The sequence below is a fragment of the Myiozetetes cayanensis genome, unplaced genomic scaffold (genome assembly GCF_022539395.1).
Source record: "Myiozetetes cayanensis isolate MyiCay16 unplaced genomic scaffold, myiCay2020 scf2-11, whole genome shotgun sequence".
Classification (NCBI taxonomy): domain Eukaryota; kingdom Metazoa; phylum Chordata; class Aves; order Passeriformes; family Tyrannidae; genus Myiozetetes; species Myiozetetes cayanensis.
The window spans coordinates 86,317,549-86,330,708 of record NW_026087411.1 but is presented as its reverse complement, the minus strand read 5'-3'; the positions used below and the strand labels follow the sequence as shown (position 1 = coordinate 86,330,708).

Here is a 13,160-nt window from a genome sequence, read left to right as displayed (position 1 = left end):
TTCTAATTCCAGTGATATAAGGAGCTGGAGCAGCCACAGGTTTGGCTTTGTATATTTTATACAGATATTCAAAGTTAGATTTAACTGTATTTTTTTTCCAGCTACTCAGTTGTAGGCTATCGAAATCTATTTGCTTATACTTTACTTTCCTGATGAAATGAATAACTTGCTTTCTAGTAGTGCAACTTAGTAAAGTATTTTACTTTTTAAAAATTAATTTTAAAATAAATTAATAAAGAAGTAGAGATTCATGTGTCACAAATAATCCAGTTATTCTGGAAAAACATGTAGATACCCTAAAGAGAAACAATCTTAACTTGTATGATAGTATGAGATGGTGGTTTGGCAACAGCATTCCTTGATACTGCTTGGCAGATGATATTTCTGGAGTTATTCTTTGGGGCATGGAAATTGGTCCAGCCTCTGACCTCCACTAGAAAATTGATTGTCAGTCCTTTCTCAAGTATCTCTTGCCAGCCATGCTCAGAAAGGCAACTTTATTCTTTCTGGCAAACACTGGGCTTGTATTTATCAAAAGTTTAGGTGCAGGATTTAAATCAAGTGAATGGGGCAAAATATTCTAACTCCATATGCTTTTTACCACCTTAATAAGTATATGGAGAATAAACACATGGGGGAAAAAAATATATGTTGGTGGATCTAAGTCATGTTCTCAATCATTTTCCTGGCGAAAGAGGTAACATATATATAGGTCCAGCCAGAAAATTTGTATTTGGGTTATATATACATGAAATTCTATTATTACTTGCAAGATTCAAAGCAGTTTATTAGAGGTAAAAAGAATAATCCAGTCTGATAATGTTGAAGTACTGCCAGGCAAAGACAGAAAGTAGTTTCCCAAGCTTAGTTTATGGTTACCTGAGGCATTTTTCCAGTTCATTCTTTAGTGTATATTTTTAATTGTTGTAAATAGATGTGGATTCACTGGGTTAGTGTCACACCCCACAATCATCTTATAGAAGATCAGACTTCTCACTGTTTTTGTACAGAAGAAACTGCATTTTTATGGGAAATATAATGCACTTTTTTACCGAAGTTCTTCATTTGGTTTATCAAAATGAAACACACTGGAGTTCAATGTTGGTTTGGGCAGTATGTCAAAAGTCTTGTGAATGCTGGGTTTGGCAATAACAAGCCGTTCTGTTGGTTGAAATAACTAGGAAACAAAATTAATGGTTACCTATCTTCACCATGTTGACCACTTTCCAGCTGGGAATAGGTAAAGCACCCTTCCTGTTGCATCTCAGTCAATTATGGTTATTCCTGGTTCTGATAGCAAAAAGAGAAGGAATAGCAAAAATCTTTATTTAGTTGTCTCGGGACACTGAATGCATGCTGTATGAAAAAGAAAACTTAAATTCCCGGTTTTGTCCTTTAACTCTTCTGACAGGCGCCAAGGTACAATTGTCCATACAAAATGCTTTGAGCTTAATGCTTGTGTACTGTGTTTTATTAAAATGCAGAACAGGTCACACTTTATTTTTAGTACCAACTGATATTTATTTCATCAGATTCCATACATTTCAAGCCCTATATTCAGACCTTCATATGGCATGAATACAAACCACTCCAGATATTAGTGGGCCATGCAGGTCACTAGTATAAATCTGATTATACAGTATGCCCATACTGATTTGAATTTGAATAAATATTGCAGTTTTCTTTCCCTGTTAATGCTCTGTAATGGTTCATATTTCACGCTCCTCTTTTAAGTGTCTTATACTCTTTCTCAAGCAAGTTTGGATGCAACAGTCTTTTAGCAGGTCTGAATAGAGGGATTTCACTTTGTGTGTCTATCCTAGCACGTGCTTATGTTTACTTCAGTGTACTGAGCAGTACTGGACATTTGGGGCCTTTTTTAGCTTAAATGGAAGAAATAGAGTTTGCATGAAATTAAGGCCCATAGCATTAACATTTAAACCTAACAGTAATGTAAAGTACAATGTACAGTTTTGCAACAACATAGAGCATTCATCCTGAATAAATCTACTTACTTTTTCTGCATGACGTCATAGTTAAAAGCTAAATTTCAGTGGCAACGTTTTTTGGTGACAATTCAATATTTTGTTCTTTTTGTGGGTGTTCTGTTTGTTTGCAGTCAGATGAGTGAGCCTCATAGCGGTTTGACGCTCAAATGTGCCAAGTGTGGAGTAGTTTCAACAACAGCTTTGTCAGCCACCACCGCCAGTAATGCCATGTTAGTCCTGATCATTTACATCTTCTTGTTACAAATCTTTTACAGTGCATGTGAGACAATAGTTTGATGATGAAAACTGTGTTTGCTAACACTGTATAGAGTGCTAAGCACATTTAAATACTTTTTAACAAAAAATAAAGAAATTGCAACTGTGTTTATTAACTGAATACAGGATATTCTATAGAACATAAAGTATGACTATTACATTCTTGTCTGTGATTTCCAAGTTAAATTGATTTAAAAAATTATTAAATATGTTTTATATTAATAGTGAGCTTTCATTAATTTTTTACAATATTCCAATGCTGCTTTTCTCCTTTTTTTCAATAGGGCATCCCTTTGGAGTTCCTGTGTGGTGTTGCCACTTCTAGCCCTGACTTGGATGTCTGCAGTTCTGGCCATGACAGACAAAAGATCAATATTATTTCAGATACTTTTTGCAGTATTTGATTCGTTACAAGGCTTTGTTATTGTCATGGTCCATTGTATTCTCCGAAGGGAGGTGAGGAATGGCTTCCCAGTTTTTCTAAAGGGCTATGCTCCTGTTAAGCTCTCAACTGCTCTTTAATGTTATATACAGCTTACTCTGCGGAAATATATTTCATGGAAAGAGTAAAGTATTTTATGGTGAGATCTAAGGAACGAGTGAAACAGAGAGGGAGAAGATCAGGTAATGCCAAGTGCAAAATGTCAGTATAAAACTGTACCAACTTAATTCAAGGTGTTTTTTGATCAATCCCAAGTACAGTTTGTTTTCAAGCGTTAGGCTTTCCCAATATTGTGAGTATAGGAAAATGTGAATGTGAAGGCCTTTCTGAAGACCAAAAGCTGTAGAATTTTACAGTCTCTAAAACAGATTCAAACACAAAATTATTTCTGCTTATACTGTCCCTGAAAGAGGCCACAAGGAGATGATGTGTAATGTTCATGAAGATATATCATTCTACAAACTTGGGTACATACTAAAGTTATGGGAACAGCAAGGATGAAGACAGATGAGTGCTTTGAGAACAGTGAGGACAAGCCAGCACCCTGGTTTGCCCTTCACAGCTCAGTGCCACCTGCCACAGGATTCATCACAACTGAAATCTGAGAGCAGAACTCCTACACAAGTGCTCTTTAATCTGCCTCTGGTGACAGCTTCTCTAACCTATCTAACCTGCTAACTAAACCCACATTTTTACTGAGATAGATTTGAGAGCAGTAGCATAACAGCTTTGTTGGCAGGTCTGTAGTAATGGGGCTGTCTATCAAAAATGAGCAGGTGGAGCTGGACTGGAGAGTAGTATCCTGGTCCACTGACATATCTGTGGGTTAGTCATTTATCAGCTTCAGGATATTTACCACAGCAGTAAACCAAATTATACTGTCCAGCATGGTTCACTGTGACTGACGAGTTACTTGAAAGCACCTCAGGACTAAAACAACCAGAAAGATTGTTTCCAAAAGGGTTTATTGTCAACTCCCAGTGAGGAATCTCACACAGTGGTTTCCCTTTCCACCACTGAAACCCTTTGAACACTGAAATTTAGTATATTAATAAAAATAATTATGAATAACATAATTTATTCAAGTCTTTCTGTACTTCACCACTTTGCATGAGCTTTATATCTCTATCCTGCACATAATGCATAGGTAATTGTCTTATCAAAGATTTAAGTTTTCAATTTTTAAAGAAAAAGATCAATAACTTGCAGAAATTGGCACCTTACATTGTTCTAATTCCTTCCCGCTTCTTAGTTTTATATTTCTTAGTTTATATTTCTTAGTTTGTATTTCTTAATTTATCAACTTTCCTGTTAGAAGGGGCTTACTCCTTCAATACATTTTCTTTTTTGCTTCTTTTGACTTTCCTCTTTGTTCAAGATAAAAATAGGTGCAGAATAAGATAATACTCAAGACGAATCTATTTTAGCTAGAACTGTCTTGTAATATCCTTATTTTTTCCAGCATTTTCTTTCTCCATAAGATTTACTTCTGTGAAAGAGGGTAGTATCATCTATAACTCTGAAAGTCATCATTTCACATATTCTTGTAGTAAAATGGCAAGACACTGCACCTATTTTCGGTAAACAATAGTGTTTTCATACTGGTTTTGCTGTCTGTGAAATTTGCGTATCCACTGGGATTTATTAATTAGCTTAGAAAGTGCATACCACCTCCCACTTACTGTCTTAGGGAACAATTTTTGTTTTAAAATATATATCTTTAGTTCAAGGTTGCATGTGAAACACTCAAGACCAAAACAGTATGAACAGCATCATGTTTCACAGAGTCATAGAATATCTCAGGTTGGAATGGACCTATAAGGATCATCGAGTCCAACTCTGCTCTTTGCAAAACTTCCTGAAACTAAACCATGTGACTAAGAGTGTTGTCCAAATACTCCTTAAACGCTCACAGGGTTGGTCCCATGACCACTCCCCTGGGAAGCATGTTCCAGTGATTGACTGCCCTCAGGATGAAGCAGCTTTTTCTGGTGTCCAGTCTGAATTCCCCTGTTCATTCCATTTCCTCACATTCTAATTCAATTTCCTTGTGTCTTAATTCCATTTCCTTGTGTCCTTTGTAAGGATTCAGAGACAGCAACACATTTTTATGTCATTAATTTTGTCAAAAAACAGACCAAAATTCATGAGAAATTCTAAATGTAACATAGCACAGCACTGTATAAAATATAAAATTAAAAAATTGAAGCCTGCATCAGTGCAGTAATGCAAAAGATTATTTGGAAAAAAATGTATTTTGACTATTGATGAAAGATGAAAATCAACAGACGTCTCCCAACAATTCCCTAAGCCTTGAATTAAAGACAGGTTTCCTACTCTAATGACAGCTGCAAATGCTTCATTCCCAGGTAATGTTTTGATAGTGCTGAACTTCTCATAGAAACTTTCTTGTCTGACCACACTTACAGGGAGGATTGTGGTGATAGAGGTAGAATTAGTCTTTTCTATAAGTAAACTCGATTTTCATATGCGTAGGATATCTTGACTGGAACCACATTTAACTCACTGGTTTCTAGTGTAAGCACTATGCAAAAATATCTGATTATAAATATATTCATACAGGAATTTAGAATCTTCATTGTTTATGTGCAGGTGATCAGTAGTTATGGTTTATTTTATTTACTGAGGTTTTTTAGCAAATCATAGATATATATATATAGAGAGAGAGATCGATATATAGATATATAAAATCTAACTACAAAGAATCATTACTCCCTTTAACTTCTTAGAGAAGTTGTTCCAGCAAGTCAGACTCAGCAGTTACTCATCCTGGTTCTAACACTGAAATTCTAGAAGAAAGGCATTGATAAAGCAGCTAAATAATCTATCTACATGGTATTTAAAAAAAAATTACTTCATGAGAAGATTTCCCAATGAGGTCCGAAAAGCACCAAGGTTTGATTGGGTTCTCCCTTGTCAAAAAGGAGGAGAAGTTTTTCTTCAGTCCTGCCAACTTAGGCAGCAGTAAATGTACATAGACAACTTATTCACTAATCAATAGACTACCTCCAGTCAAGCTAATGATAGTGATGGTGGTGGAAGACAAAGGAGCCTAGGCATATTGCTGATTGACCTCCTGTTTGACAGAACACAATGAGTCTTCTTTAGTTCTCCAGATTTAAATTGCAAACTGGGCAAAACACTTAAGGAATTAATAAAAGTAATATTTTTCATATGGGAAAAGTAAAGTAATAGAACTGTCTTCAAGAAGAGGAGTAAAACCTGATGCACTTGAAACAATTTTTGTTCCAAGTCTGCACTTACTTGGTTCAAATTGTAGCAGCAGACATAACTGTTTACTGCAGCAAGCTTCTACACAGAAAGAGATGTAACTCCTGTAAGCTATGTTTCAATCTGGCTCTAGAGAGTCTGGCTTTCTAGCTCCAGAGACCCTTAGGCCAAGACAGTGGCCATCATGCAGTGTGTGCAATGCAGTCTCTGTACTGCACAGGTTACCTTCCAGCTGAAAGAATAGTCTGCTACTTTTGGTTGTCTGCAAAAGCATTTAGCTCTGCCAGTGCCTGTCAGGGAAATCTTGCCAACGTATTTGTCACTCTTGATGAAAGCTACAAAGCTATCTCAGTTATAGCCTATAGGATTGATCTAATATTTATAGCGTGCCAGCACAGGGAAAACAATAATTCTGACAGTTAGGAAAAAAAAAAAATGGGGTGGAATATACCACCATAAAATTCAAACAGAGAGGACAGCCCTGCTTTACTATGCCTTTATCATCATTACATTAAAAAAAAAGACAGAGTTCTACAATTATATATCAAATCCCCATTTTTCCTCTTAGATATGTTGATAAAAACATAAATTATGGAAACATTTGTTACTTTCTTTAGCAATCTGTATTAAAGATCTCGTGTGTCAGGGCTGCATTAGGAAGTGTTTGTCTTATTTGTCACTATGTGATGTGTCCTCTATTTCTGTCCTCCATTAATTCTGTGTCTTTTGGAAAGAAATTAAATCTGTCTATACTTACGTTTCCTAACTTCTCAATATAAATATAATACTACTTAAGCATAAGACCTCTTACAGACCATTTGAAAATTTTGGAAGAAAAAAGCAAAATAGAGTTAGGTATTATTCCTTTATGTTGTCTTCTTAGCCCAGAGATCCTAGGGCTGTTTTTCTTCCCTCTCCTTGCTGTTTAAACACTTTATTGGGCATTGGAAGATGGTGATGTATGCGTTACAGAAAAGAGAATGATAGGAGAGGTTAGCACTGAAGCTTCTCCATCTGAGCAAAATAATTTGCCTGATCCGCTTGAACACAAGATGCTGTAAAGCTGATTTGAATCACACTCAGTAGCTCCTGTTAATTCTAGTGATGGGAGGAACCCACATGTATTTTCTTCTTTAGCTGTGCTTTGCGGAGTAGAGACCATTTGGATCAAATGCATCACTGGTGTCTAGAGCCCACATTTCTGTGTTGCAGGAGAAAAATAAAAAGTACATGAGTAGGGCGAGGGTAAGTTATAAAAGCTTGGAGCTGGTTACTGTTGCTAAGGAAACCACTTCCCTGATATCTGCACGTTCATAACATCTGTCTCTCCTGCTCTGCCTGGCTCTAAGAAAATCTTGTATCTTGATGCTAAAAGGAAGGGAGGGAAAACGAGATTATGTTTTGAAGTAAAATGTATAGAATGTATAAAATGTAAAGACAGCACAGTATTTACACACTCAAACAACAATTTTGAACAAGCAGATTGAGAAAACTAAGCTGGTATTTAGAAAGTTCAACCATTTTGTTTCTGACTTGGAGGAGGACACCTAAAAACTGCGACATATGTCAATATGATGAATACGGCTACATTTGACATTTTGTTAACATGTTCAAATCATATGCTGCTTGCACTTCAGAAATGCATGTGTATTTAAGAGGATCCTAAAATCAAGATTCATTGCTTAAATACAGAAGATAGTGAAAGTGGGATATGAAATTCTTGAGATCTCTGGAGCTATCAGAACTGGGAAAGCTCTATGAACACAGTGTCCCAAAAATGAGGAGGCCCACTGCACAGAGTGAGATCAAACAGTATGTCCTGAAGTGACAATGCTTTGGAGTCAAGCACCATAAGCCTTGAGATCAGATTCAGCACAGCTGGGAATGCTTTGGAGAGAATTTTTTTTATTTTTTGTCAATTCTCTGTGCCAGTGCTTATCCAAGTGCATAAAACTCTGAAGTGTGACCTAACTTCAGCACTGATAAAGTGAGGGAAGACTTGGATTATATTTGCAGCAACTGGGAGATGCCAAATTAAATTAACATCAAACACATGGTAAACCAAGGCAAGTGTAGTGCCTAAAATCAAAATCTGAGTCTCGATACAGCGATTCAGCACACTTTAAATTACCACATGGGGTAAGTCTTGGTGTTTTTAAATTAATCCAGACCTTCCCACCTTGCTTCACTCTTCTTTCTGCTCTATATTTAGCTCCCTCCACCTGCAACAGTCACTTATCAAGACTGCAGAGCACTCTTACTCATTTAAGGGTTGAGCACTTTAAAATAATGCTTTGTAATTACAAAAATAATTTTTTTCTACTTCATTTTCCCTTTTGTGATAGCTCCTAAACAACTTGCAATAGAACATGATGGACTGAAAGAAGACAGCTTCTCATCATGAACAATTAATGATTTATCCTCTTCTGTTCTTCACAAAATGTCCATGAGTAGAAGAAATTTTCTCCCTTTTGATTATTCTGAATATGACATCAATTATTTTTTATAGATAAATTAATGTAGTTTTTTATAGGCATTTCACTGAAAATACTTTTATTTTCAAACAAGATATTATATCAGTTTGCTTTGATTGGAGATCAGCCAACCAGGTTCCTGTTTTCCAAGTAATTCTTGCAATCAGATATATGTTTCTATATATCTAATATGGAAACTTGTGTTTCTGTAAACAGCATTCACGTTGTAAAACTTTAGATTCCAGAAGTTGCCTTGCTGTCCTTATTGTTGTACGCCTGAGAAAGCAGCAAAATATATTTGCATTCTACTGTCAGCAAACAGGAACAGTGTTTTCCTTTTGAATGTGCCTCTCTGTTGAACCACATCTTTCTGACAGAAGTGTTGCATAATAGTATTTCTTTAGATATATGTTCTGCCCAAAATGGAAGTGAAAATAGCCCTTCCTGTGACAAGATAATTCCTCAAATATACTGTATTTTAGGGACAAGTCTTCAAATTTACTTTATGGATCATATTAGTAAACATAAATTTCTGAAGAATTCCTTTCCTACTTTCAAGAAATCTGTTGCTGTGCAAACAGTCCACTTTCCTTCTTGTACTCACACTGAAGATATTTCTCTGATCTGAGTTTTACTCCTAGAGAATATGCATGAGATTCCTTATATGTGGAATTAGAGGTTGTATTGAATCAGCAGTATCTTTCAAATAGACTTATTCTTTAAAGTACAATTAGGAGAGCACCATGTGTCTGATCACACTAACTATTCAGAACTGTCTTACAAGAATCTTATTTTTATCAACCAGAAGATACATTTAATTTTGCAATGGTTAACAGTGTATCTATTAATCCTGTTATCAGACCTGTACCAAAATGAATGAGAAGACAAAGCCAAATACTATCACTAAGACAGATTTGGCTTGAATACCCTATCATCACTTGCTAATTCTGGTAAGAGGTGAATCTAATTCTGTGTTCTTGATGGGATAGACTGACAGAATGCGGCAGCCACAAAATATAGCAAATGTAAAAAATGGCAGAAATAGCCATTTATGTTTGTTGCTTCTGATTTATTAAGTGTGGTAAAGAAATGTCATGCATTGCATTCCATATGGTTTAATTAAATCTCTAATAGGAGTAGATTATATTATGCTACACAAGAATCAGTCGGTATAAAGTATTGTTTTCACAGGTTCAAGATGCATTCAGATGTCGGCTGAGAAATTGCCAGGATCCAATCAATGCAGATTCTTCAAGTTCTTTTCCTAATGGACATGCTCAAATCATGGTTAGCTTTTATTTTCTTCTTTGACTATGAGTTTAGTGTTTCTAGCCAAAAGCAAAAGCTTACTGTATTGTATGTGGCAAGTATGCATGGCTAAAATATTAACACCATTTTAAAACATAAGTCTGTTTAGGTCATTATCTGCTTGGTTAAACCTCTTACCAAGTTTTAAATTATTGGTATGATTATTTAGTGAAGCACAGTGAATTAATATCTTACACCAGTGTCCTTTAAGGCAAAGGAGTTTTACATGAGAATGAGAAAGTAGTCCAGTAATATGTCGTGACTTTTTCTACTGCTGGTGTAAAGAGTGCTGATGCATTTGGGAGTCTTCCTTTCATGAGGCCTTGGAAAATGTTCTTTCCAAACTAAGTCAGAGAAAGTGCTAGAGGTTCTACAAGGGGAATCTACTTAGTGTCTTGAATTAAGAAGATAGTGAATGACTCAGTATGTCAATTTGGATTTACTAATATTGTTAGGCAGCATATTAAGACAACATATTGGTCTCTTCACTTTCAACAACAGTTTGTCATTGACTATAATGGGGACAGAATCAGGCCCTAAAAATAGTGCAAGGCTCAGCAAAAATGCAAGACTCAGAAAGCAGATGACCTTCAAAAATGATGACTCAGAAAAATCAACTTAATGTTTGGACTCCACAAGCAAGAAAGATCCGTTTTATTGAACATTTTGCATGTAATAAACTTCTTGTGGAAATAAAACAAAAATTAATTGAATTCTCTAACAGAATAAATAGTTTTGTTTAACTGGGAGAAGTGTGCTTTGATTTCCAACTTTTAAAATTCATTCTTAGTTCTTACAATTAATTTTTGCTCAATGAAATAAATAATAGTTGTTCTATTACAACTAAAAAATTTTATGTTATTACTTAAGTAGTAAGGAATGACAGAATGTTTTATTACAAATAAGCACATCATAACAAATTAATGAGGTTGCAAACAGGGTGGACGAATTGGGTTACACTTATTCACAGTCATTTGTATGCAGGTTATTTTTCATAGTTCTGTTCATAAAATTACTATGGAAAGCTTACTTAAAGAAGATCCTTCGATGAGATGTAAAAGTTATTCTTCCATATACATTAAAAACTACACACTGTATCATTTTATTAAAATTATATATTCTACCTCCACCTATTTTATTTTATTTTTTCTGGTCAGGCAGCATACTTTGAAAACCACCCAGTTATACTTTAGGAAACTTTGTAAAGCTCTGCTGTTGTAAAACAATACACTTCACCTTCTCAGCAACAAGAAACCACTTTTAAGAGACTGTGACCCTGTAAGTAGGACATTTTGGAAGCGCTAGTTGCCAAAAACGTATTGTTGTTTATTTTTTAATTAATAATGGCCCTTCTGCTTCACTGTTTCTTGTTACAGACTGATTTTGAGAAGGACGTGGACATTGCTTGTCGGTCAGGTAAGAACACTGAGAGAATATTTAGCCAATAAAAAGAAGTCTTGTACTAGTTCCTTATGAATTGAAAACCAGAAAAAATCAGGGTTTAACCACTTAGAAAAAATATTTATAAATTCAACCAAAAAGTGAAAATTGACGTCACTGTATGAATACTTTTATTTCACATTCTTACAAAAGGCTGTAACTAGAATTCAGTAGTTGAAAAGTAACCTAAAGTATGATTGTCAATTAGAAGGCAAATAGTTTTGGAAAGAAGACCTCTCTTAACATATTAAACTTTCCTTGCCCTGTTGCAAAAGCAAATGTGATACAAACATTTTGCTATAACAAAACAAAAACCAGGATATATTAACAGCTGTGTATATGAAGGATGCATCAATTTGTGTTCATTTTAAAGAGGGTTTGTTAGGACTCTGAGTGAAATCCACAATAGTTTAAGGAAATAGTTTAAGGAAAACTTTAAATTTTATTTCTCAACTTGGGGTTTTTTTAAAGATATTTCAGTGGTGTGATCCTTAATTAGTCAACTATGTTTGCTTCCACATATTAAAAATAACACATTTTCAGCAATTTATTTGCCAACCTTGGCTAAATAAAGTACAATATGAAATAAATGACCATTTAAACTCTACAGAACTTTTTAAATCTAGGAGTTATTCCCAAAGGACAGTTCTTCCTAGAGCAGCAGTCCTGCCTAGACACCCTCAGTTTTCAATGAATGGAGAGAGAAAGAGAGAGGGTGTCTTTTTCACAGGGTGAGTCAGGGCAGAAGACTGAGTTAGCAGTTCTGCATCACCCACCTGGAGGATACTCTCTGTCTTTGCTGGCTATATGAGAAGCCAAGAAGGTTGATCTCATTAAGGTAAAGCCTGAGTTTCCAGTCACTCACCTTTAAAAAACTGCCAGTTGAGTTTCTTGCAAGATGATATTAAGTTTTCCCTATAGGTCAGTTTTAATATGCACATGTATTTTGAAGGGAATAGGATGGTACATTGTAACACAAATGCGTGTCTGTCACTATCCAGTGCAGACAAAAATCCAGCACTGATCCATGTTCTTACTGATCCTACTTCTTACCTTTGATAAAATAGCTCTGCAGTATGGGGAGCCTTGTCAGAGCCTTGAATGCAGTTATGAGCAGGCTTTACTAGATAAGCATTTAAACTCACTTTCTTTTAATGAAAAACTTCAGGATAGGTCACCGTTTGAAATGTCTTAACAAGTGTCAGTGGAAACAATGAAGCAGTCACTGAATTTGGGTATTTGTGCACTGTTGTTTAGAAGCAAATTGTTTTTTTCATAATGGACAAATGAGAGTGAGGTAGGAGAAAGTGTGAGGAAGGAGAGTGGGATGCCTTATGAACTGCTTGCTATGGAAAAAGGCAGTGAACTGACAGGTACTGGGGGATCTGGGTCATCAGAGCCCTTAGGCAGCTGGAAGGGATGTAAATGTAATACCTGAGATACTTAAAGCTGTCTTTCTGTCTCAGCCCATGAGCAGGATTTTATTGTGCAAACTAGCACTGGTGTGAAATAAAGTATTTTCAACCAGGACCAGAAAATCCTTGCACCTAGCTGCAATAGGCCCAGTAAAAGTGGGTTATGACTGTTCTATAAAACATGTTTATATCCTTTATAACCTTTTCAGATGCAGCAAAATATTCTTTCTGATACCAGTGGAATTTCTTCCCAATGTGGTAATTCTTTTGTCACTTCTGTTTAAAACATAATTTAACAGAAGAGTTTTTAAAAGCCAGTGAAAAGGAACATTTAGGAGCTCAGGAACACATGCTCATGGTTGTAATCTTATGGTAGGTCATTACAATGGATTGACAAAATGATTCTGCCTTACAATCTGTTTGACATTTTCCAGGAGGTTATATGGAGTTAATAATGACAGTACAGATGTCACAGTGTATTTTTTTTGGAAAACCATTAATGAGTTCCACATGGCAGGCTTTTGCTTAAGCTGTAAGTCACCTAATATCTTTGTAAGGCAGTAGG

The 13,160-nt window shown here is 35.6% G+C and overlaps 1 protein-coding gene across 10 annotated transcripts in view; it reads left to right on the top strand.

Moving 5' to 3' along the window:
• ADGRB3 (adhesion G protein-coupled receptor B3) overlaps positions 1-13,160 on the top strand; it is a 453,017-nt gene that overhangs the window by 417,503 nt on the left and 22,354 nt on the right. For 9 of the 10 annotated variants that reach the window (XM_050316311.1, XM_050316301.1, XM_050316305.1 and 6 more), the window contains 4 exons: positions 2,120-2,218; positions 2,549-2,720; positions 9,624-9,719; positions 11,117-11,156. In XM_050316311.1, the coding sequence (XP_050172268.1) occupies positions 2,120-2,218; positions 2,549-2,720; positions 9,624-9,719; positions 11,117-11,156 (407 nt within the window). The remainder of the gene's footprint in view (positions 1-2,119; positions 2,219-2,548; positions 2,721-9,623; positions 9,720-11,116; positions 11,157-13,160) is intronic. The other variant, XM_050316306.1, reaches the window with a different exon arrangement.